Source organism: Zootoca vivipara, chromosome 2, assembly GCF_965207765.1.
Source record: "Zootoca vivipara chromosome 2, rZooViv2.hap1.1, whole genome shotgun sequence".
Classification (NCBI taxonomy): domain Eukaryota; kingdom Metazoa; phylum Chordata; class Lepidosauria; order Squamata; family Lacertidae; genus Zootoca; species Zootoca vivipara.
In genome coordinates this window covers 17,996,984-18,024,114 of record NC_142584.1, presented here as the reverse complement: position 1 = coordinate 18,024,114, position 27,131 = coordinate 17,996,984, and the positions used below count along the sequence as shown (strand labels likewise).

At 39.6% G+C, this 27,131-nt stretch overlaps 1 protein-coding gene across 29 annotated transcripts; it reads right to left on the bottom strand.

Moving 5' to 3' along the window:
* Nucleotides 1–27,131, bottom strand: ZNF207 (zinc finger protein 207). 29 transcript variants are annotated; one of them, XR_015947969.1, is made up of 16 exons: nucleotides 26,975–27,131; nucleotides 21,174–21,300; nucleotides 20,189–20,327; nucleotides 18,653–18,823; nucleotides 17,785–17,860; nucleotides 15,993–16,093; nucleotides 14,365–14,525; nucleotides 13,497–13,586; nucleotides 12,166–12,408; nucleotides 11,464–11,626; nucleotides 11,085–11,268; nucleotides 10,777–10,856; nucleotides 7,063–7,117; nucleotides 2,871–2,938; nucleotides 267–325; nucleotides 1–143 (listed from the first exon to the last, which is right to left on the bottom strand). XR_015947969.1 is itself a non-coding variant. In XM_060271998.2 (12 exons), exons 1-11 carry the CDS (start codon nucleotides 27,013–27,015, stop codon nucleotides 11,108–11,110), a joined length of 1,473 nt encoding a protein of 490 aa, XP_060127981.1. In that variant the 5' UTR covers nucleotides 27,016–27,131; the 3' UTR covers nucleotides 10,416–10,856; nucleotides 11,085–11,107. The 29 variants fall into 29 exon arrangements, 11 of the variants coding, with proteins under 11 accessions (XP_060127981.1, XP_088517510.1, XP_034959759.1 ...); XR_015947967.1 differs by having other exon boundaries at nucleotides 2,858–2,935; XR_015947968.1 differs by having other exon boundaries at nucleotides 2,871–2,935.

Genomic DNA, 27,131 nt, shown 5'->3' with positions numbered 1-27,131 from the left:
TTAACTCTGGTTCAAAGTTTAATGAATGAAAGATACACAGCTTTATTTAAGCGTACATCTGATAATGCTATTTGTATAATTTTAATCAAAAGCATATAAACAAGTTGTCTGTCCCCATCTTTATGCCATTCATCAGGGAAATGCTACATGAATGAAATAATGACATTTATTTTTTTATCACCAACAAAAATCATTGAAGATGCTAGTAGAGTAGAAAACTTTAATACGGTCAAAGACCAGCAAAATTGAAGATGCTAGATACTTACCGAGTTGCCAGATCAGAAATACGTTCCCTCACTTTCTGGTTCTCCTGGTGTCTGCAGGACTACACAAGTTGTTTTCATATGATCAGAGTAAGATCACAGGATCTGTTACAGTATTTGGAACTGAAAACATACTCCACTTAGGTCACTCCGGCTGCACAGCAATAAGCAGGACAAAAGCCAGCTGCTTCATACTATGTAGAGCTGTTTACAAATATAAATGCAATCCAATATATCAACTGGCCCAAGTGTTTAGTGTGTCCCTCCAGAAAATTCAATCTTGTTGTGCACGATCAAAGCCATTTAGATTTGGTTAACCAGTTTATACCAAGTAGCAATGATCTAGTCAGCATTAAGGCATTGCTTGAAATAGAACAGGCATCCCCAAACTGCGGCCCTCCAGATGTTTTTGCCTACAACTCCCATGGTCCCTAGCTAACAAGACCAGTGGTTGGGGAAGATGGGAATTGTAGTCCAAAACATCTGGAGAGCTGAAGTTTGGGGATGCCTGAAATAGAAGCTAGACCCACAAGTCAGAGGAGAAATAAATATGATCCTGGTGATACTCCTTATGCTAGGGTTCTAAACTGCATTTGTCACTCCTTGTGTAGTGTTGTGCTTGTGTGAAGCAGTATATCCTACCACACACCTTAAGAATTTGGTGTTTCCCTGGCATAGCTGAGCCCTTTACATATCACTTGGGGATAATCATATGATTAGGTGTCTGTGTAGTTTGGTGTTTCAGTAGCAACTTCATCACTAATCAACAAACTAGTTTTAAGTATTAACTTTCCCTAGTATACAGGAAAGTAAAGGGAACAAGTTAAGACAGGGAAACTATCAAAATTTCAATCATGTTTACAAGATACCCTCATTTTCAATACAACCACAGTAAGTAAGATAGGATGTGTTCTAAAAAAGGAGTCTTCTAAATGAATGGCAGGTTCTTAATGTTCATAGTTTCTCTTGCAGGTAGAAAGCAAATTAATCTTTGGCAACTCAAAAATTGTAACATGATGCCCTGGTCAACTCAATTCTTGTGGCTGAACTACTGAATGCCAACAGTAGTGGTTAGCTTTCAGTTTTGTTTATCCTGCCCACTTCCCCCCTGCCCAAAAATAACTTGAACTGTTTACAGAGCTGGCAGATTTAAGATTGTCATACTTATAAAATACTATATATTGACTAGAGAAATGGGACTGGGAAATACTAGATAAACAAGGGACCAAGACATTCTGAACAACACTCTTGATTCATATATTGAATGGTTACAGCGACTACTTGTTCTTCTGGGTTCTTCAACCTTTACTATGAAATGCAGCTAGATTTAAAATCTAGATTTAGATTTCCACATCTGACGTAGTTTTAAGAAGCATTTTCATTACCCACGTGTTGGTAGGCATGATACATAGTTTTGTTTTCTCATGCTGATCACAAAAGATTATTTTTAGTTGTAGCCTACTCCCCAATCCAAAGATCCAAAGACCCAATACCACAGAATTAACCAATTAACATGATTTTTTTTCGATCAAACTAAAATGTAGGAGACCGGTAACCCTGTGCTAGCTTAACTCTAAGCCAACAAGCCCAGCTCAAAACAAGGAAGTCTTAAGCATTCTAAAGCTGCTCCAATGAGATTTTGGCAATTCTAAGGAGAAGTTTCAGGATTGCTGAACATGAATATAAGGTGGCAGTAAGAGAGAGATTGCAATGGCACAGAGGCAGCAGCAGTCTCATATCGATGAAGCAATCGATAAAGCAAGAGATTTGCCTAGAGTTGGTGGGAGAAGCTGATATTTCTGTGTCAAGGTTGTGACCACTTCTCAACTTTATTTACTTAAAATGCTCGATAACTGTCAACAGCTTTAGTTTGCCACTTTGAGAGCAGGTTTTGAAAAGCATGTTACCAAATTAAGTTGGCTAGTAAACATGGCAGCAGAAAATTAAAGATACAGAAAAACATGCAGTTCTAATTAAGATGCAACTACATTTTTGCACAAACCACCAGTTTAAGCAAAACAGCAGCACTACAGAAATGCATAGTCGACTTTAAGAAATAACCAAAGAACACTGAATATTCAGAACCCATTGAAGAGAGAAGGGACTACCTAAGAAAAATTATCTAGGCTTTGAAGTGTTGAGATTCAAGGGTTTCAGAGGACACAACATTTCGTATCAATAATGCCCATCATAAAAGGTGTGCTCATCAGTTAACAAAGCTGTGCTGATGGGTGTTTGTAAGGACTGCTAAGAAGAAAGAATCAGAATATTTAATTACTCTTGTTTTGTTAACAGCATAAACACCCATTCACCCCAGATGTGATTGAGGTTATTTTCCAATCAACCTTAGTCAAATGATTTCCCACTTAGAAAAAAGTGCATTACTGGATCCCTGACTGGAATATGGCACCACATGATACACTAAACCCAAATCGGTTATTTATTGTAATTCCCCCTCTTAATCAGAGCCTGTGAATATTTATCCCTTTTAGGTGTAGTAAGATGCAACCCTCTCCAGATAACTTATGGCTCCATCCTCATGTACTAAGATGGCATTTGTAGTACAGGATTTCAAACAAACATCAGGTACTTACAGATTAAACTAACCTGTACTGGCAGTGCTGTGGGATTTTTTTCTTCTCTACCAGTAAGTAGCAAATGCTGAAATTCTGCTGCTAGTCAATAAAAACACAAATTATATTAAACCAAAAAGCTTAATTCATAATTTAGTTTTAAATTTTGAAACACAAACCAAAATTCTTGCACTTTTTTTTAAAGCAACTGTTAACTCCTAAGTAGTCCGTCAAACTGAACTCAAATATACTTGTTGAACCAGTTCAAATGTTAAAGTGCAAGTTGCAAACAAAATTGTAGCATTCTTTCAAGGGTATCAGTGAAAATGAACTGGAAAGCCCTGTTCTTGTATTACTACTAACAGTCTGAGAACCCTCAATTGCTGACTGAATTCCTAAAGGATTATAAAATATTTTATGCTAGCTGAGTTGACTATTCTTAAAATTAAGCACAAGGGTAAAATTTATACTGAACTTCGACTCCTAACTTTTAGCAACTGTTGAGTGAAGTAGAGGTGTGACATTTTGAAAACAGTGCTTGCTAGGCATACATCAGTGATTCAAAACTGCCATTTTAGTGAAGGCATTTTTGTGCCTTCACATTTATTTTTAATTAAGGGAACAACTTATTTAGTCTTGCCAGACACTGGCAAGAATGCTCCACTGCAAATACCTGTTATCTGAACAAGGTATGGAAATAGTGCAGTGAGACATTCCAATCTATTAAGTTGGCAGCGCAGACTCAGTAGGCCAAAAAGAATGGAAGTGTAATTCTATGTGTCCCCCCCCCCCATTTCAGCATGGCTCTCTTAAGTATGCTTCCCAGGAAAACAAATGGTTAAGCTGACCAAAACAGACTAGGAAACTTCAGAATAGGAAATGCCCAAAATGTATGATCTCTCAAAAACCTAAAAGCAGCTTGAAACAGCACTTGCAATGTAGTGCAATACTATTTCTCTCTGTTCTAGCAAGTTACTTCACATTTAACAGCTGGCACTGACAATGTAACTGTGCGTTCATAGGATTGTAAAGTTGGAAAGGACCATGAGGGTCACCTAGTCCAACCCATGCAATACAGGAATCTTTTGCCTAACATGGGGCTCCAAGCCTCGCCCCTGCAGTTAGGAGTCTCACGCTCTACCAACTGAGCTATTGCATTACCCAACAAGATTCCTTAAATTTAATTATTCTGTGGTCAAATATTTTATAAATAAATTTATGCGTCACAGTGGTCAACAAGCAATATGGACTGAATTATGTATTAAATACTTTATTATACAAAAGATGTGAAGTAATTGTGTGGTTGCATTTAACAAAAAACACACACCAAAAGATTCAGATGCATATAATTTTAAAGCGAGTAGTGTTGCCTCAGTTAAAACTGAAACAAAACCAATATAGCAAGAGTGGCCAGAATTAATGCTACCTCTTACAGTTGCCAAAACTGTAAGCAAAATTAACTCAAGTGTATGCATATGACACAAAATGATCTATAGTTTTGATTTAACTACTTGTATCCCTTTAGTCAAGTCGGAGTACTTCAAATAACAGCACCCCAGACTTGAGGAAAACGGTAGCCAGACACAGCTGGAACCTATTTTCTTCCCACTTTCAAATTAAGACATGACTCTGCATGACATATGGATGACCACAAACTTATCTAAAGTATTTCCACACTGCAGGGGCCTCAGAGAACTCTCAAACTGCTGCCTATTGACTTCCTTACTGAAAAATCAATTTGACAATTTTGCACAAGAGCTCTTAAAGGGAAACTTGGGGCGGGGACCAAATACTATGTAAGCAATGACGGCAGTTTCCCTTTGAATTGCTAATGTACAAAATCTCAAAACTTCTTTTTCAATGTGAGAGTTTGGGTAGCATTTTGAAGTTCTGTGATGGTGGATAAAATTTAAAATCTGGGTGAACTGCAATTCAGAATTGTAATTTAAATCTTAATTCTATTTTTTTTTTCAAAGTTCAACTTGGTTGTGCATCTCACTTCAAGAGATCAGAATGAATGAAGCACAATGCCCCAAGAAGTTCTACTATTGGTCCTGAAAATAGGTGTACTGCAGGTAGAGGAATTTCTGAACTAAAGCCAAAATTTAGAGAGTTGTTACAAAGGAAAGCAATGAAACCTGTTTGGATCTCCTTTGAAGTACATTCATACAGACTTTTAGGTTGCTCTGTAATTATAAAGAGATAGGCACATACTTTTGTACAAAACCATGTCTCTCTCAGTCTTCATAAACCATAAAGTTACACTAGGTATATGCTAGAAAATGTGACTGTAGGACAGCTGCAGAAGTGTAAAAAAGGGGGGGGGGCTCAGAGTGGATGAAGGAGATATGCAACGCTAAACATGTTCTCTCTTATCAAGTGATTCCTGTCTAAAATCATGCAACTGGATCAAGGCACTCATTTTATCTATTTTATTACAGGGTGACAGTAAAGGCATTCTAACACCCAAGCTATTTTCTTGTGGATACTCAAAAAGATAATATAAGCCATGAATACAACCCTTCTGTTTCAAGTCCGTCCAAACAAAGCATGTTTCAATAAATTGTCTATTGACCGGGGGGGGGGGGGGGATACTGAAAAAAACAGATCTCAAAAGCAGAGGACATTGTAGAAGAAACGCTGATTGCTATTTTCCATCTTCAGTGCGGAGTCCATCTTCAACATTAACTGTCAAGTCATGTCACACACAATGACAATATACTGAATTGAGGATTTGAATGCAGCTTACGTTCAGATGTGAGGTAGTCACAGTGAACTTTCCAAACATTACTCTGGTTTACAATTTCTGGAGAAAATGAGAAGCTTGCAGAGGGTTCTGCATGCATGTGAGAGAAGTAACAGGCAGCTGGTTGTATTGCTTAGGTATTACGACGGAGGTAATTCTAAGTAAGAGTTTTAAAACTGCAACCACGAAAACATGAGTTACAGCCAGAGCTAGTAGATGCCACAGAAAAGCAATCAACACTTGAATTTGGAAAAGCACTTTGAGGATTGGGTGAGAGGACTGTGTAAGGCAGGGATGGAGAACTTTTAGCCCTCCAAATGATGCTGGATTAAAACTCATGGAAGCCTTGACCACTGACAATAGTGGCTGGGTGCTGATGAGATTTGGAGCCCAACAACTTATGGAGGACTATCCCTTGAATTAAGGGGAAACAGCCTCTCACACCAAATTCCCAAACTCTTAAAAACTAAGTAAGAGTTTAAGAAGCAGTTTGAGGCTCTGCGAGTGCAAACTGAAGGTACCACCCAGAAAACTAGGTGCCATGTGAAACCTTCAAACTCAAACGAAAACTAGATTTGTTGCAAGAGCTGCTGATAGAAGTAGATTCTCAAGTATTCTTGGAAATCTTTTATCAGCAGCTTTCCTCAGAATTTTAAATCTTTATTTTAAAATAACGCATGTGTTTTCACACGAGTCTAGCAAAAAAAAATTATAAGGGAGGATTCAAATGGCACCAAAACCCCTAAATGTTTGTTTTATGTTCTGTGGATAATATATGGAAAATTGCTTACACTAGGAATCCCTAAATGTCTATGCTCATTTATGTTCCAGTGCACATAAATATGGCAAGTTTACCTTTAAAGTAAGGCTGTTGAAAGAATCATGTTTCCTACTAAACATTTATCTCACTTGTTCATCTTATGAAACTCACAACTGCATTTTCCTCCACTCTGTGGGCTCTACATTAATATTAATTTATGATAGATAACGTATTTAATGATAAGGTAACTGTTTCAGGTAAATTTCGGTCAAGTTGATATCATTGACCCCCAACTGCAGAAGTGTGTATCAGTGGAGAAAAACTGATTTCAACACAGGCATTTTCTTAACAATACTAAACACAGCCAACAAAACTCCTGGACTTTTAAAATTCACAGCACCATTTCAAAGGCAGTCATCTCATTGTTAAGAGATGGCATCGCTACACCAAGTTTCAGAGGGTAAGGTGATGGAGGGATTAACAATTGAACAGGAAATGTTTTGACTCATTTTAAGATTTCTGACTGCTAACAACAGTAAATTTAAGCCCTAAAGCCAGAGTATCAATATTAATATAGAGCCCATCAAAAGATTATAAAAATCCTAAATTAAATTAAAGATAGGAGCCTTCACCAAACTTGCTGCAAGTTTGGGGACATGAATATCCAACAGCTATAAAGCTGTGAAAGCCCCTAGAATGAATAAAATAAATCCCACTTGCCTCAGACTGAACAGGGCAACACTGAGACTCTGCCTCAGCCTGTCCTATGGCAGGGCTATAGGAAGAAGAAAAATTTAAATTTTAGAAAAACACAACCCAATTAAGTTAAAAATACATGCAATCAAAATTAACAAAATTCCAATGATCAAGCAAAGGTTTGGTCTCAACTTTTAAGCTCCACACGAATCAGATATGGAATCTGTAAATCAGAACTAATGTATAGAAAAAAAAACCCAACTAGAGTGCTCACCTTCCAGCTTGACCAGTGCTATATGACACTCAGTAGAAAGTGGGTGTTTCCCCTACAAGTGATAAAATATTCTGAACTAATGCAGTAAAAGTGAAAAATGTAAAAAACGAATCTGCTGTTCAGAAACTTTACATCACTCTTGCATAGTAGTTAGACCAGTACAATTATTAAGACAACTGTATTAGATAAATCTTTTTTCGTTTGTTTTTATTTCAGAGGTAACAAATTTGGTAAAGTATCAAAATTCCTTTCCATAATGGCCGAGTTTAGATGTAGCAAGAAACCATGGTCCTCCTACTAGGAGAGTGAGCCATGGGCTTTTGTGCACCCTACTGCTTTTGCGACTCTGAAGGAGATAAAAAGCTTCTACTTTCAATTAAGCCAACCACGGTTCTCAAAACCATGGTTGGATCATCACTTCTTATTACAAATACTGTAAACAAGTAATAGTTTCCCATGTTCAGATATCACAAGGAACTAAGTTTTTTGTTCCTTCCTTGTGGGCAACAAAAGAGAATGAATGGAGTAAATCACAAGAGACTTGAGGTTTATTCTCATAACTGGCCAAGGTTTCCTTACATGTACGAATGACCCCAGCCTATGGATTAGCAACACCTATGGAACCTTTTATTCTAAAAACAAGCTTGTATTCAGAAAGTTCAACATAAAGGCCTTGAATATATGCTGAAAATGTAAGTTGTTCCCTTGCACCTCCAACAGATGCAAGAGCACCCTGTCTCTCAGTGGAAGCAGGACAGAAACTGATTGGCATTCTTCCACTGAGAGCAAATATATTTCAACAGCCTCTATCTAGAAGATAGAGGGACCTGCGGGCTTCAGAATGCCTGCCTCCAGGGGGGGGGGAGGATAGTTCTTTGTAACCCAAGCGTACAGCACATGTGACTCTCTACAGCAGAGATGGGGAACCTGTGCCACTCCAGGTAACATAAAGGGGCAATACAAGGCTACAGTAGAAATTAGTACGTTTCTGATCAAATTCAGTCTATTGGATACAGAGTTCCCATATTCCTGCTGGACGAAGGGGGAGGAGATCTGTACCAATTTCTCTTTCCTCTTGCAAAGCTGCTCTGGTGAGCTCTGAAACAATGTGGAAAGTGGTGCAGGGGCTGAAGAGGAAATTTGCCTACCCCTCCATCCAGCAGGAGCCTCTGCTTAATCTCAGTTTCTTCTGTGAGTAGAAGGAGAGTCTGGATGCAACTACCGGTAGTACAAATTGTACACTAGTTCTTTTAAATGTAAAATGGCCAGTATGGGCTACAAAAGGCTTGCTAATGGGCTCATTAGGCATGAACCATGTTACAAGAATAGCACCCTTGGATGAACAAAATGAAAAATCATTGTGTATAATTTTGCCATAGATTGAGGAAAAGTTACTTAAGCAAGCCCATGGCCAAAATTGTTTGCCTCTTTAGTACGGGGATCTACAGAGACAGTTAATGTCAAAGCAAGCTTCAGATATGTGTTTTCATGAATGAGAAAAACAAGCATAACTTCTTCAAATAATGGTCAACAGGTATGTATAATTGCACAATTGCCATCATAATAGTGCAAAAAGAAATAAATGAACAGCTAAAGGGGTGAAGTAATTAGAAAACAGTGAACATGGCTGCATATTCTGAAGTACTTTTTGGGGAAATGGGTAGCCAGTCAACAGAAAGCATATTCAAAGTGTCAATAACACTGCTCAGACATTTAATACACAGTACTCCAGCAAAATAAATTTCTCAAAATAAAAATTTAAAAAAACTTAAAACAATGAGTGAAGATCACAAAGCCAAAGTTTCTAAAGGAAGGCAGGGCATTTTCAAAAGTTACGAAAATATAAAAAGAGGATGTACAGAAAGCAGCAAAGAAACTTCAAGCATGAACAATAAAGTTTTTTGAGACCAAGCAAAGGACTGAAGTAGACTGTATGCAAACTGGAAATAGTTTTTACTTTATAAATTGGTGCTGTTAACATGCAATATTACTATTACCGGTAGCTAGGGGTGGAGTGCAAAATGACAATAACAGAATTTGTCTTTATAAATCAACTGATGGAAGGAGGACAACAGAAAGCAATAAAAAATGAGATCTGGTTTGTACTGCATATAAACAAACAAGGCTCAAAATGCTGAGGCACAACCTCCCAAATACATCATGCCTCTTGAGAGCAACAACTGCTCAGTCATCCAAGGCGATAATTTTACCCTCTTTCCTGCTAGGTTTTATAAACGGGACAGAGTCCAGTTAAAGACACAGCTGAAACCTCACCACAGCTGTTTTTCTTGTCACACAGTCATGAAGCTTTCATGCCATTAAATGAGGACAAGACAATGTTTGAATCATACAGGGCAGCTTCAGCTGTATTTTTTTAACCAGACTGCTTTTTGATATGCCCAGATAGAGATTAATTGATCAATTGACTAAGATTAATCTGATATTCTGCAACCTATGTTTTATGGTGGATCCCTCTATGCTGGTCACCTTTATTACAGAAGCCAATGCTTGCACTTAAGCTTTAAAAAGAGAAATCTTTAATGTTAGGTTAAGCAGCTTGAAGTCTCTAAACTGAGGAAGAGATAGTTCTAAGTATCAACTGAAGCAAAGCCAAAAAATGTGTTCTACAATAGCATTTTTTTTAGTATAAGCACATTTACACATAGGAAACATAACAACACATAGGGTTGCCAGACTCAATAGACAGGACTTCTGTGCCTTTAATTGCCCTGCTCTCTTTTGAGTCTGGAAACCTTAAAGAGAAACCAGCAGATCCTTTGTTTAATTTCCAAGCAAAGGGTCTGCTGGTTTCTCTTTAAGGTTTCCAGACTCAAAAGAAAGCAGGGCAATTAAAGGCACAAAAGTCCTGTTCTCTATTGAGCCTGGCAACCCTAACAGCACACCAGTATCATAACCAGCGAGCTATGAAGAAGTCTTAAGAAAGCGCACCATTCAGAAAAAAAACATGTCTGTCTTCTTAAGCCCAAGACTTTGTTGCAACTGCTTAATAAGTGTACAGGTCTATTTACTTGTTCAGGAGTCAGCTACAGCATACAGCTAAAGTAGTGACTTTGAAGTTCAAATAATTCAGAATATATCAATGTAGCATCAGGAAATCTATATTTATTATACCACAAGCTACCATAGCATGCATCAGTACAAACCTTCAGGCAGTTGTCCACAGCTGGTCATGAATAAAAAGACAATTTTTTTCTTTCATTTTATTACAATAAAGTTTAACAGTACAGGAAGTCACGTGAACTTAGTAGGTCAATTTTATAAACCCTGCAACAGGAAACTCTAAATACATTAAATATCGTTACACGTTCAGACTTAAGTGTACAAGTAGATGGTAACAATAAAAGCCCTCACCAAACTATTGTTGGGGACATGAAGTCCAACAGCACCTGAAGTGCTGTGAAGGCATGATTTTATGAACAGCAACGTAAGGTTACAGGACTTGCCTTTAAGATGGTACGTTCATGTATTTCCAGCGCCTTCACAATTTAACGAACCATATTTACTATACTTCACTTCTAAAAACCTAGATGAAACATGAAAAAGAAGCCATACAGTATAAATTGCAACATCAGGGAAAGTTCCTGTTTTATTATTCTAAACAAATTTTGCCATGTAAAATAAGAATGTCCAAAAAGTTCCTTGTATGTGGAAAGTTTTTTTTTTCCTCCCCTAAAAGTCACAACGAAGTTTTAATTGATGGAAGCTTGGCTATATTAACAGCACAAGATGAGAAAAGGTTTAATCTCCAAACCTATTAGAGCGTTTGCAGTAGCATCAGTAGCGGCCACCTTGCGACATTACAGGCGGTCTCATTCCCATTGGCGGTCGAGGAGGTCCACCTTGATAAGGAGGCACCATTGGGGGCCCTTGACCATATGGAGGCATTGCACCAGGAAGGTATCCTGGCATGCCCTGGTGATGAGCACCATACTGACCTGTGAAGGTAAAAAAAAAAAAAAATTACAAACACCTTTAAGCAATACTGCTGCTAGTAAAGCATTTAGGCTGCAATCAACCTGCGTATTTTTGTAAATCGCTTCAAGCTCGTATTACAATCGAGTAGCATATAGATGCTGTGAAATAAATAAATAAACTGTAAAGGATTTCAAGAAGCTTAAGTGTGTTTTTACCATGGGGTGGCATTGGAGGTCTCATTCCTTGTTGCTGGGGGGGCATTCCCGGCTGTGGTGGCATCATACCTCCCATTGGTCCAACTGGTGGATTGCCCATGGATGCCTGCCCAGGTCGAGGGAGGTTACGCTGATATTTAGGCAACTGCGCTCTTCTTTCTTCCTATGAAGGGAAGCACACAGGGATAATTTCAACAATATGAGTTCAAATCAAAGGTCAGTTTGAGACACAAGTACAGCTCATGTAACATTCAAGGAAGAATATTTAAACTGGCTTACTCAACCAATTAAATCTCATCTTTAAACTTACGGAGATACATATTATAGCATGTAAATTCTGGTATAACAAAATGCTACATTATCAATTTCTACTTCTGCATTAACTTTTTCTACTACTTCTGAAGCAGGATTTAGGGATTATTCAGTATTATGGATTGTGCCATTATACTGGAGTCTGAAAATCTGGTTCATAAAGCACACCAATAAATATGAAGCAGTCTGACATGAGTTTTAACGCAACCCGTATTGGGCTCTGAGAAGTATACTGCAGAAAACAGAGCAATTCTAAATTTGCTATAATTCATGTTAAGACGCACTAAATGGTGAGGGAAGAGGTGGGAAGCAGAGCTGCCACATAAACGGTACAACTGTTTGATCATTTCCTCACAACTATGGAGCAAGGAGAAATCCTATTTAACTTACCAGTGATATATCCTCATCTGGATGGATCAACTTACTGGTTGCACTGGTTGTCGTAAGGGTAGCAGGCTTACTTGTTATAGAAGTAGCTGGCTTAGCTGCAGTACTGTTTGTTGTACTAGTGGTTGAAGCTGTAGATTGTGTGTAAGCAGGGAATGTAGCTTTTGGGGGTTCGGTGGTAGTTGCAGGTGCATTATTCAATGGTTTGAAATCTGTACCAACCGGCCCTGGAACAGCTGACTGAGCCTGTAAAAATACAAAGTTAAACTATAAGGACAATGCTATTTAAAATGCAAAAATTCTAAACACTGTAGCATTACAATCTATTTGCACAGCTAGATTAGCATAAAGTAAAAGTTCAGCCTCATTACATAACAAAGCAAACTGGGATGAAAAAAATAATAGTGCCTCCCAACACACAAACACACTACAAAAATGAGATGTGGCAGATCAAAAACGAGCAAGACAAATTGGGTAACTATTTGTTGCCATCCCTTTTTCATCATTTCATACAGTATGTTCAATATAATTCAGATCTATTAAGAAATGTTATTTTTGTAATTAGGCCAATCTAGAAATTACTGGTTTAGAACAGTATTAGGCAAGTTAGCATTCAAACACAATTAGAATATATAGGAAGATTTTTCTTCTAAGAATGCTAGTGGGTCAACCAGGTGAATTTAAAAGCATTCTCTGCATAAAAACAAAATGAAGTTCTGAGGCACCTCAAATAGTAATTTATAGTGCTGAACTACTTTCCTTTCCTACAAACTACAAAAAACCTTATTTGCATCAAATGGGAAAGACAGAACCCTACTATGACTGTGAAGCTATTACATGTTTTTTACTTCGGGGGCTCTTAGTTTCACTTATGAGAGAATGCTTTGACAAGCAATAGCACAAATTCTGCACTCCTCACTGAATTTCAAATTCAGGACTAGATAGGTTGGGATTTAGGACATGATGCATTTTTTGTTTGGACATTTCCTTACTTTTATCACGATGCATCAAAAATAACAGCATAAACTAGAAAAATAAATAAACCATGCATCAAGTAAACCACTGCCAACTAAAACGCACTCAACTGCTTTCATGCTCTTCTTAACCCTTTAGAACCACAATGTAGAATCTTTTGTTTATTTCTATTACCGAAATATTATGCACAATTTGTAAAATAATTAAATAATACAAACAATTTAAGATTGGGATTAATAGCTAAACATAATCAGGAATCCACAATTATCTGAAGATGTTTAGGCAGATATTTTAATGTTTACATAACGGTCTAAAGGGTTAACCAGCAAAGCAATTTTAAACTGCAACTTCCTGCGTACTTGTGCTGTGCTAGGAAACAGAGCTTTAGAAGGTGCTGACAGTTCTGAATTGGATGCAGTTGTACTTGAGCTTGTGACAGGTGTCCCCATCTGTAGCATAAAAGAAAGGAAACAGTAAACAGTCTCCGAATATATGCGTGAAAGATAACCAAGAGGAAGGATCTTGGATTGACTTTTGTAAATGAATCTCTTCCCTGCAGAAGTTCAAAATGCAACAACACATTATGAAGGACTCTGCAATATGCTTGGAAGTCATACGAGACTTATTCATTTACAATGAATCCAATGAAACAGGAGAGAGCATGTCTCTCTCAAACAGACCATTCCACTCTGTTAAACAGCAAGTGGTTCTCAAATGTCTCTATGTGTGCATTTTATTTCATTACTGCATAACTGCTTTATCTTTCAGGAGAAGGATTAACAGTTTAATTTAGCCGACTACAAAAGAAAGCATTGTAGGGCAGCAGAAGAATCTTTTAAAAAATCATTTCAGAAGCATGCTCCTGCTCACTCACTGTGATTTCTCCTTATGAAAATATGAATTTATAATTTTAAGGATGAGCCAATGGCTATAAAAGTTCTTCATGGAAACATGGCCCTGAGCACCTGCTAACAGAGATCAAAACATACTTATTCTTTTGCAAAAATAAAATAAAATAAAATGGTACCTTAACATGAAAGACAGCAGGTATAAATAGCAAACCTGCATTTTGAGACTACATTTGTATAGTAACTCCAGCAAAAGATAGGAGCAAATACCAAGCAATCTGCCTAACAACCCTAGTGATTTGAGTGCTGGTGTTTCTGCAGCGTGACTGTGATAAACACAGTTTTAAAATCCTCCTATCAGGATGTAAAACAAACTTACTTGTCCTGCACTGGGAAAAAGTGGTTTAGTAACGGGAGGCTGAGGAGTTGGTGCTGCAACAACAGGAGCGGGAGGTCTGTTAAGTACACCTTGAGCATTCACAGGCTGTGCTTGTGTCATTGGAGGCATACCGGGACGAGGACCAACAGGTGGTGGCATACCTATAACAAAATTATTCTGATGGTAATTTTCTGAAGACTTTAATATAAAAACATGTCCCTATTAGATTCCTTTTAATGGTAGGACAATATTCTATTAAGTAACAGAGAACAGCTAGAAATAGACAGAAGGGATAACTAACCACAATTACGAAAACTGTGACAGTAAACTATTATTAGGAGCATAAGCCAACTTTTTGGCAGCAATAGTTTTTACAAATGATCTTTATGTTGTGTGTGCATATGTACTTAAGGCCTGAGGCCAGATCAAATGCTGCTGCTCTGATCATGCAACTTCAAGAATTGGTGTATGAATGTGCATGCTTTACTCTTCCGGCTTTTTTTGTGCATCATAGTTGGAGAGGACAAAGGCTAACCACAAATCCCAATTTGGACAAAAAGGTAAGCCAAATCTTTGGCATGGCCAAAAGGATTGGGGGGGGGGGAAGCAAAGTGGCTGTGAGATTCTCTCTGAGCGTCGGCACATTCACGTTGCTTTGTCAAGTCAGTCCTTTATCTGAACTGTTTCCATTAGCCACATACCAATGGTGGACACGGCAAGAGGTAAAAGTGACCTATAAATAAGACTCATACTTTGTACAGCAGACATCTTTCTAGCCAGGCAAAATTCAGACTTTTTGCTGACAGTGGGAAAAAACCCAACAACCAACATATTACACTGAAATTTGGAAAGTTTGCCCCATGCCACGATGACACTCACGTGCAGAAACCTGACACCACCATAATGCAGTGGCACCTGTCCATCCTTGCAGAACAAATGACTCCCACCACCACCACCACCACTAGATAATGATGCTCATGGGGCTATGGCCAACCACCCTTTTAAATTCTGATAAATACAGAAGTGGGGAACTGCCAGCCTATGTGCCTAATTTTGCCTGTCAAGCCTCCTGGTCCCTTGATGCCATTTCAGCCAAGCCATAACCACCCTAACATCTTATAGGACGTCAGGAGTGGGGGAGGAAAAATCCAGGCTTAGCTGATTAGCTGTGCCTGCAAAGTAACACTTCCACTGTTATATTTGCAAAAAATAAAATTAAAAAATAATCAAAGGAAATTATTTTCTTACCACATCCCCAGAACAAGATGGCATCTTTATCCACAAATTGATTTAGGGGTGAATATAAAATTAAGTGATGCCAACAGTCACAATCAAGGTGAAAGCTGCAAAGACTTCAAAGTATGAGCCGCCCCATTTTTTTTGCACTAAGAACTTTTTATACCAACTCTTATTTCATTTCGTAGTGTTCCTTTCCCATGCCATACAGTTTTGGTAGATGTCCAGATTGAGGTTTTTTTTTAATAACATGTTCCAAAGAATTATAACAGACATAGAGCAAACTTTTTTCTGTGCCATTTTTTTCAAACCCTACAAAAAGTGCACCATTTTATGCAGAGCAATAACAGCAACTCCAGATCAGTTCAAAAACAAAATAAAATAACTCTCACCACAGTATGGATTCGTCATTCCTGACCTACCTGGTGGCATACCAGGCATGAGAGGGGGGATTCCTGGTCCTGGAGGCATCATGCCACCCATTGGCATCATCCTATGAAGAATGAAGAAAATGGTAAAGTCCATATAGAATGCGTATCAGAACTTTGCAGCCTTCCCCAATTTGGTGTGGTCCATATTTCTCTCTCTCTCTCAATAATTTTTATTAAATTTTTAACAGGACACCAAACATTGTATTTCCAAAACAGAAGCAAAAAAACACCAAAACTGGAATTTCCATAGTAGTAACATACACAATAACCGATTTGGTGTTAAGCCACATTCCATGTGTTTTGAACTCTTATTTCCCCATCACCTTTGATTACTGGCCAAGCTGGCTGGGGCTGATGAAAACAAAGGAAGCAGATTTATACCAAGTCACTCCACTGGTCCATCTAGATCAGTGTTGTTGACAATGACTGGCAGCAGCTCTTCAGAGTTTCAGGCCAGCCCTACTTAGAAACACCAGGGACCTTTTGCAAACATGTGCTGTACCACTGAGCTATAGTGCTTCCCCAATGGGAATTGTAGTGCAGAAGATCTGCAGAGCACCACCAGACAGGGGAAGGATTGTGATACACAATGTTCTTAAGGACATCCAAGGATTTCCACTGAGAAATGTAAGTTCCAGCTTTCAGTAGCTAGCCATGGCAGACCTGTCTGAATCATTTCATACCTTTCAATTTTAACTCAAAGCATGTGGAGAACCAGTTGGGATGCCATTCAACTGTTATGTCTTAAGGCCAGAAGGGGAAGCCAAGTGCACAATGATGTGGTAGCCTGAACTCACCACTCCCTCCATGCCTGTAAAAGTTGTTTAGATGGATGTGGGAAGCAGGCAGAACTCAGCAGCAGAGTGGGAGATCAGATTTCCAACTCAAAAAACCGAAAAAGCAGACAGACCCCTTTGCCAAAACCACACTGGAAAGCCATATTCAAAACCATTGGAGAGAACTAATGATACTGGGGAAACATCCAGCCACTCCAGTATTTGCCAAGTTGTTCTAAATGGAACAAGAAAATAGGCAATATTGTTTTGGGAACCATCTGAAACAGTAACATGTAGAACAGGGGCAGGAAACTGGGTCCAGGCTATATGAAACCCATGAAGCTGCCTTCTGGTCCACCTCATCCCTCAGCCCCATTGTGGTTTCATTTGTTCTGCAAAGATCCAGAACTGCTGCTAGAGAAGCCAGAGAAGCCTTGTGTCTTTCAGTCAGACACTGTAGCTGCCACAACACTGGAAACTGAGCTTGCCTGCACGCCTTCCTGTTGTTTCTATCTCTTCCGGAGGGAGTGGTAAAGGCAGACAATGGATACACCAACTAGGAAAAAGAGTGGAGAGGGGAAGGGGTAACTGTGTGGGGTGAGGTGGAGTAGGAGAGAATGACAAAGCAGGAAAAAGACAGTTTGGGTAAGAAATTCTGCTAGGGAGATGCAGATCGGCAAGGGAAAGGGATTGGCACACCAGGGCCATAGGCATGTATGCAGATGGTGTGAGAGAGAATAAGTATGAATGGGAGTGCTGAGTTTGTGGAAAGAGAATTAATGCATAATGAAGGGCATAAAGAAGGTTAAAGAGAAAAAAAGGAGTATCCCTGCCCACTGACAGAAATGTTAAGACATGATTTAAGAAGGGTGTTGTACAATTAGTGTGCAGCTTCAAAGTCCAAAAGCTCAGGATGTGAAAATGAAGCATACTTATCTAGGCATGGACTACACTATTAATGCACTGTTTTTATTTACCCAGGTGGCATTCCAGGCATCACTGGAGGCATTCCAGGCATCATTGGTGGAACACCTGCCATTAATGGTGGTATACCTGAAAGCCAGAGAATGTGTGTTGATTATTGATACTGTACACAAATATTTTTGATGAATACAGGATTTGTAAGAATATTGATTATTAATATTATCCACGGGATTTTCCCCTTCTGCCATTTGAGATAGCTGCTGCTCCAAATTATGGCGCAAAGTATGTTTATGAATACAAAAGACTACTGCTAGTTCAAAGAGTACCAAGTGTCACATGTTTAAAAAAGAAGAAGCCACCCTTTCCATTGTTAAAGACCATTAGAGATTAGTAGCTTCCACTTGAGACATATGTAATTGTAAACTGTAAATTGTATTGCAAACTGCCCAGAGGACTTGTTAATAGATGGCACTACAATGTCACGAATAAAGTTGCATAACCAACATTTTCTGTTTTCCTAACTCGTTCAATATAGCCCAGAATTCTCTACACATTTGCTTATGTCCAAGCACAACTTTTCAAGGAAGAGCACCCAAATTCCAAATCACAAGTTGTATATTATGGAAACCACAGTTTCAGGGATGTGAAGCTGTCTGGTAGCTAGCAGAACTGGAGCCGTTTCTAAAATTCCAATCAAATATTTTCAAGGCAATTTTAGAGTTTTCCCCTCTAATAAGACTGGCTTTGCAGCTCTCAAATAATTTGGAAGAACATAAATGTATTCAGTATGGAGCAACTAATTATTGTTTATAAGTACCCATTATATTTCAAAATAGCATGTCACAAAATGTTTCCAACTAAAGTTTTCCCATTACTGAAGCAACTTCTAAGACAATCATCACACTATTTCCATCTAGCTACCTGGAGGGATTCCTGGTGCACCTGGCACAGGAGGTAAACCCGGCTGTGCCATTGGTGGTATATATCCCTGCTGGGGTTGCACAGGCTGCGCTTGAAATGAGGTTGAAGCCGAAGATTCATCGTCATCATATTCATCAGAATCATCTTGTTGTTTCTTTTTCTGGCTTTCTGCTGAAAGAGTTTTAACATTCAGATGTTAAATTATTTGCTCTTAAACACATTCCATCCTGGATCACTCTACCTGCAATTTGCTTCAAATAAAATGGAATGCTGCCTTATACTTTTTATCTCATAAATATTCCTTTTCAACAGTAGAGACTAGGTTTAAACCTAAACTAATGACTCTTTCAGTAACATTTAGAGCAATTACAAACAATATTCATTTATTTGTTTAAACTGTAATTAGAATCCATAACACAATCTAATCATTTGCTACTTGGGTCAGAAAACATAAATTGGGATGTATTTAGTGCAAGTGAAGCTGCAACCAGCACTAAAAATGCCAATTATTGGATGTATCGGAGTCTTCTGCTAGTCTGAAAAAGTAAACAAATGTCAAAGATTACCTTGATAACCAGCCATTACAAAGAGAATAAAATAGCCTGGTTTAGCTTCCACTGGATATACAAATAACATTTCTTTCTTCCTTTTACGGTTAAACCTTTCAACGCAGCTTCCCCCGCTCTCTCTCCAGAATATATAACCAATAACTGTGCTGAATGATGTGATTAGTGATATTGCTGGTTCTTGGTATTTTATTAATTGGTTATAAGAATCATAATATTAATAAAAGCTACTGCAGAATAAGATCACACAGCAGCACAGTAAAATTATTTCCTCTCTTTTTTTCAACAAGAAAGCAATTTTAAACAAATAGGAGTCTACCTGGAAGCCTGAAACCACAGGGCACAATATATTTCAGTTGGACCAGAATTCCACTGGCATTGAGCTACCTATCCTACCAACTTTTGTAAAAGGTGGGCACATAAGGTGCTTATAATTCCTGACACTCACAAAGTTGCTGAGCTTTTTTTAAATTGTTCAGCTTTCTGTGGAACAAACCTCCCCCAAAATGGTGGTTTTAAGCTTTTAGAGCGGTTTCCACTACTTTTTCCATCACATTGCCATACACCTGGGTTTCCCCTCACATTTTGCAGATTTGGGAAAATCCCCACAAAGCCAATTTTACCTAAAGACCATGATGTGTCAGGATTTTCCTGATGTATGGCAAGCCTATGTTACAACTATCATTAGGTGTATTGATTTACTCCAAAAACAACCAATATCATTTCAGACCCAATACTGAGTTCCCACTTTTGATTTTCAAGCATTAAGTTGCAATCCATAAAAAAGCAGGTTGACAAGTGTGCAACTATGCACCTTAGTGTCACAACAATTTAAAAGACCCATAAAATAATACCTATATGTCTAGATTTACATCTCTGTTGCTCACAGTAATCTCACTGTGTACTGGTGATATTCAGAACATGATAATTAAATACTGAGCCCATTCCATACTGAAGTATTTCAATTTACCTTGAGTTTTTTGTTCAAGTAGCCTTCTTCTTTCATCCATGTCTTTTTCAGGAATGCCTTCCATACCATAGATTTCCAGTTCAATGTCAGTTCTTCCAGGTATAGCATTTGGAACAGCATCTATTGTTTCTTTATGTACCTATGAAAAGTAGGCAAATATAAGTTCAAACCATGGTAAGTTACTAATATGGTTGTTGTTGTCTTTTAAAAAAAACTTAAGATAATTTAGTTCTGTAGCACTTATAGCATCTTAGATTTAAGGACCACAGTCCAGTGGTAAAATACATGTTTTGCATGCAGAATGTATCAGATCAGGTAGCAGGGATGGCAAAAATCTCTGAAATGCTGCCAGTCAAAATAGATCACTGAGCTAAATGGACAAATAATCTGAAGTAAGGCAGTTTACTATATTCTAGTTAGCTCAAATGCAGATAAAACTAGTCTAAATCAAATAGCAGGGCTAGGTCTAATTAAGTCTAAAACAGGGGTGACTAACATTTTTGGGGCTGCATTTATACTGACCATTCTCCAAGGGTCACATGATGGCAGTGGGTGTGGTCAACACACATACACACTCTGCATACAGGTAGAAAGACACACACACCAGAGGGGGTAAACAAAAAGGCTGTTCTATGGGAATCTCTCCACAGGAAGCAAGCTCAGATTTGCAATCCTATGCTGGTATTTACTCCCAGACAAGCATGCAAAACACTACAATAGTAGTTACAAATGTAGCTTTAAATTCTTAAAGAATTAGAACTAGACGAGACTCCAACCAACTACCAAATAATAAAGTCATGATTGTATCCACTATCCTGGGCAAATCAGGCCCAAAGGCCTACCGTGGCCAACCAAAGAGCTTTCATTAATGCAGCTGGTTCTGAAATCTAAAATACTCATAATTTATGGAAGAGTATTACAAAACAGCAGCACATTGCTTTTCAATAGAGCACCATATGAAAAAAGGATATACCCGAGCACTTACCTGCATACAGTGTATAGCTAAGCCAGGTCCAGTATACAGTTTCTTATGACATATATGGCATTTAAAATGTTTTGCTTTTTGGTGCTGAATAAGAATTTTCTCATCATCAAAATCCCTATTACAATACCTATGCCACATTGTTAAGGAAAGCATGGAAGTAAAAATGTTACAATTAAACCTATTACAATAATTATTCTCAAGGAATGCTACAGATCTTTAAAATGTATTAATTACACTTTGATTTCTTTGATAAGTGGATATAAGAGGGTGGGCAGGAGGCACATTGGGACCTACTGCTGGATCACTGGATTTACAGTAGATTCCAAGAGCTTGTTTCATCACTAAAAAAAGGATCTTTCTTTCTCCTTTCAAATTAGACTATCAGAATTTGCAGTGATCTGTAGCAACTGAGATGACGATTTGCAGATTATCTTAATATAGGGCTAATGAAATGTTGTGGGTCTATGTCTCTTGGGCCACTATTTTGCATCTGATTCCACCAGTCTCCTGTAACTATTTTGCATCTTGGGGTTCTAGTGAAATACCAAAGTCGATCCCGCAAGCATTAAATCTGTCCATGGTTGCTGAACAACTCCAGGCATGCCTGCAAGAGCAGACCATTTAGATCCCTTCCAGTCGGGGTTCAGGCCTCATCATGGGACTGAAACTGCCTTGGTCGCACTGGTTGATGATCTCTGGTGGGCTAGGGACAAAGGTGAGAGTTGTTTCCTAGTTCTGCTGGATCTCTCAGCGGCTTTTGATACCATCGAACATAACATCCTTCTGGACCGTCTAGAGGGGTTGGGAGCTGGGGGCACTGTCATGCAGTGGTTCCGCTCCTTTCTCCTGGGCAGTGTTCAGAAAGTGGTGGTGGGGAATGAGTGTTCAGACCCCGGGACCCTCACTTGTGGGGTGCCTCAGGGCTCTGACCTCTCCCCCATGCTTTTTAACATCTACATGCAGCCGCTGGGAGAGATCATCAGGGGGGTTGGGCTGGGTGTTCATCAGTATGTGGATGACACCCAGCTCTACCTCTCTTTCAAATCAGAACCAGTGAAGGCGGTGAAGGCCCTGTGTGAGTGCCTGGAGGCGGTTGAAGGATGGATGGCGGCTAACAGATTGAGGTTGAATCCGGACAAGACAGAAGTACTGTTTGTGGGGGACAGGAGGTGGGCAGGTGTGGAGGACTCCCTGGTCCTGAATGGGGTAACTGTGCCCCTGAAGGACCAGGTGCGCAGCCTGGGAGTCATTTTGGACTCACAGCTGTCCATGGAGGCGCAGGTCAATTCTGTGTCCAGGGCAGCTGTCTATCAGCTCCATCTGGTACGCAGGCTGAGACCCTACCTGCCTGCAGACTGTCTCGCCAGAGTGGTGCATGCTCCAGTTATCTCCCGCTTGGACTACTGCAATGCGCTCTACGTGGGGCTACCTTTGAAGGTGACCCGGAAACTACAACTAATCCAGAATGCGGCAGCTAGACTGGTGTCTGGGAGCGGCCGCCAGGACCACATAACACCAGTCCTGAGAGATCTACATTGGCTCCCAGTACGTTTCCGAGCACAGTTCAAAGTGTTGGTGCTCACCTTTAAAGCCCTAAATGGCCTCAGTCCAGTATACCTGAAGGAGCGTCTCCACCCCCATCGTTCTGCCCGGACACTGAGGTCCAGTACAGAGGGCCTTCTGGCAGTTCCCTCGTTGCGAGAAGCCAAGTTGCAGGGAACCAGGCAGAGGGCCTTCTTGGTAGTGGCACCCGCCCTGTGGAACGCCCTCCCATGAGATGTCAAAGAGAAAAACAGCTACCAGATTTTTAGAAGACATCTGAAGGCAACCCTGTTTAGGGAGGCTTTTAATGTTTAATAGATTATTTTATCTCATTTTTCTGTTGGAAGCCGCCCAGAGTGGCTGGGGAAACCCAGCCAGATGGGCGGGGTATAAATATATTATTATTATTATTATTATTATTATTATTATTATTATTATGCCTACTATACAACATAGTAAAGTTATAAAAATATGTCTTTAAGAGGAAGGGATGTTGCGAATCACAGCAGCAAAGACTGCAAAATGGATGCCTGGGTATACAGATTCACATACAGGATAATTAATGATATGGAAATCACAACATAGTGAATCTGAGGATTAAGCTCAGGGACCCACAATCTCTGCTATGGCTGAGCTGCCAACCATTAAATAAAGTGCACCCAACCCTAGCTCTGCCACATTTCAGGTCATGTTGTTGGCCTTCTGAGCAGGCAGAAAGAAGAGTGAGCCTTTTTTCCAAATGTCTGTTACAGAAAAAAAACATTCCTTCTCTAATTTGCAACAAGAAGCAATTCTGTTACAAAGAGATTTGAACAGTTTGTCACAAAGCTTAATGTAACAAAGAGAACTGATCAAGTCTCTCTTCTGGAGAGGTCTTGTTTTGCAGAGCTTTTGAGGCACCATCAAAATCAGGGGAGGGGTTCTATATGCTTGGCATCATGCCTCACCAGGGAGACAGTGGCAATTAGCTCTGGTAGATACAAAAGAGATACAGTTAAAATTTAAAAAGAGTGCTTCTCATCACATTCTGAGCCGAGGAATTTGTTTTAAGTACCAGAACTGAATCGAGCTCACAATTCTTGCACTCAAACACCCATTTCTGATCGATGTTTAAATTTCATCAGCCTAATCGGGCAGGGAAGCAGTTTTGTTGTTTCTACTGCTAAATTGGGAATCAGAATGAAACCCTTGCCGCTCTACTGCAAATCACTCAAGACATCATTCTGTAAATGTTGAGCTACCTTCTGCCCACTCTTGCTGCAGATGACAACTGCGTCCTAACCAGTGTTCGAAACTCCCATTGTTCTATGCGCATTTTGCGACAGGTAATTTCATTAGTGTGAGTAGTTTCTGAGCTCTGGGCACAGTACTGCACCTAAATTTTTAGATTAAAACTGCAGAGGGGAAAGAAAGGAGCTTTTTCTGCCTCCCCACTTCCAGCTACTCTCTGAAGACTGAAGAGACCCTCTTAAGAATGTAAGGGGGGTGGGCAGGGGAAGGACTAGACCACATGAAAAATGAACATGAATTTTAGCTGCAATCATTCATTTTCAACTTTGTATTCTTGTTATAAAAAGGCACACCTATACATTCTGTTGTTGCACCTATAACCTAGGTCTAAGGTGCCATTTAGCGCCTAGCTTTCATATTTCAGTTTCTAACACTGGCCCTAACACAAAATAGGGCTACAGTTAGCCTTCCAATATGCAAGCTCTAATTATGTCTTTGCGTCTCTTTCTTGGAGACCAGAAAGAGTCCCTACTCATAAAAGTATGAAATATACTAATTAATAACAAGGGATTTGAGTGTTGAAGGTAGTGCTATGGCACAAGAACGTCACAATATACATTATAAGCAGTTAATTTGTGCCCATTGAATATTTTAGGAGGGCAAATATCAAGTTTAATTTGACTTGCTATTCTGGATCAAGGGATGCACACACTAAGCTTTCCTTATTTTCCCCAAACACACCTTATTCTAACTGAACAGACCTTGTATTTTATTATGTATTCCTGTTCAAACTGTCATACTAAGATTGGTATATTGGTTATAATTGAACAGTTTTTAGATATGATTTAAAATGAGGGGGTTGGTACCATGAGCTCTAAACGGCCTCGGTCCAGTATACCTGAAGGAGCGTCTCCACCCCCATCGCTCTGCCCAGACACTGAGGTCCAGTGCCGAGGGCCTTCTGGTGGTTCCCTCGCTGCGAGAAGCCAAGTTACAGGGAACCAGGCAGAGGGCCTTCTCGGTAGTGGCACCCGCCCTGTGGAACTTTCTCCCACCAGATGTCAAAAAGAAAAATAACTACCAGACTTTTAGAGGACATCTGAAGGCAGCCCTGTTTAGGGAGGCTTTTAATGTTTAATCAATTATTTTATTTTTCTGTTGGAAGCCGCCCAGAGTGGCTAGGGAAACCTAGCCAGATGGGTGGGGTATAAATAATAAATTATTATGAGCAGTGTTGAACACAAGTGTACATGGAAAAGTCTGCATGAATAAAAATATAATCAGTATTTAATAAGGGACCGAAATCATGTGGTCCCTAGGAGGATGTTCCTAGGCTACAGGATATCACAGATCTTCCTCTCAGCAGAGAGAGAGAGAGAGGGGACCATTGTCAGAGAACCTCTAGAATAATAGTACTGTAGATCTGTTCACCACTGGTGTCCCAAGAGCAGTAGGGGATGGACCAGGGGAGGGCTTGGAACTGTAAGATGCCCAGATACAACACAAGAGCTCTAAACTAAAGCTTCTGGTTCCCTTGCTTCTGTTTATGGCTGTGTACACATCATTCATTTAAAACACATTTACCTGCCAAAGAATTCTAGCAACTGTAGTTAATAAACTACAGTTCCCATTATTCATTTTTTTTTTTGTGTGGGTTAACGCGTGGTGTTTACATTGTCTTTGTCAATACAAGCCAGTATTGACAATACAAGTATTTGTCAATACAAGCTTATGAAGTGATGCTTCCTCTGCCAAGGACACCCCCTGCCCCTTGCGGGGACTGCTTGGTTAGTATCAAAGAACCAGTGCTGTGAAGTGGTTAGAGGGTCAGAGTCACCATCTCTTAGCGTAACCTACCTTACATGGTCGTGAAAATAAAAATGGGTAAACCACGTACATCATATTGATCAGATATGTCAATTAATATTCTACAAGTTAAAGTAACCTACATTTCCTATAAATCACTTCCCTTTCATTTCTAATTTGGTACTTCAAAACAATTTCACAAATGGCTTTATACAAGCAAGTAGGCTTAATTTTTTAAAAAACAAAACTATTATATACTCCCAATATATTCTTTTTCTTTGTAAGTCACCACCATTATTTATTGAGGAAAAGGCACACAAAATTGGCAGATCTACCTAAAATATTTCCCCCCCTTTCTACCTAGCAGCCTACACTTCAACAAGACGTATTTCAGAAAAACAAGACTCAGACAATCCCATATTTACTCCTATATCTCATGCATCCTCAAACATCTTTCCAGGAGAAACATTATTCACTGCGTGGTCAAAACACGACTTCTCAAAGCAAAACATATCACAAACAACATCTAAATTTGGAGGGAGGGGAATGTGCGGAGAAGGCAAAACCGAAGAGTATGGATTATCCCCATTGTGAATATATGAAAAGCAGATGTGTAGGATAGGAGTAAGGCAGCAGACCAACATTTATGCAGAACATCCCTTTCTTTGAAAACGGCCTCTGAAATTTATAAGAACCGAATCAACTGGTAAATTTTGGGTCACCTGCTAAAACAGAGGAATATATATTTGAGAAGCCGATGGCTCATGGAGCACACAAAAAACCCCCAACCAGGCCTGCTTTTGTTTCTTTAAAGGCAGAAATAATCAAGTTGAAGCTTCTCAGGCCGATAAACGTGGCCAACCTGGTATGTCTACGCTGAGGGAAGTTTTCGTTAACGGGGCAGAGCTGCAGCGGCCGATTGAAACGTTGGCAACCAGAGGCGCGCGAGAGGGCAGGAGAAGAAGAAAACAAATCCAACCCGTTCCCTATGGAAATTTTGTGTTGGGTCGAGAGCTATTTGAACTAGGCCCAGGTGGATATTGGGAGCGGGGGCAGTGGAGTCAGGAAGGGAGGCTGGCCTCGACGCCCAGCTGAAGTAGGCGCCGGGGGTCCCTTCCATCTCCTGAGGGAAGGGAAAAAGCCAGGCTAGGCCGCCCGACCTCTTCCTTTCCAAGCTCGAGAAGCCTCCCGGCCACTCGCCCGCCAAGGGTAAAAAAGGATACCAGCACCAAGGCTTCAACTGCTTCTTCTTCTTCCGTCCCATGGCGGCGGCGGCGGCTGCTTAACTAAGGAAAAACGACAACTATTAAAGCGACGAGAAGCTCGACCTCCGGGTCCTCCGGCGCACTCTTCTCCTCAGCGAGACACAAAATGGCCGCC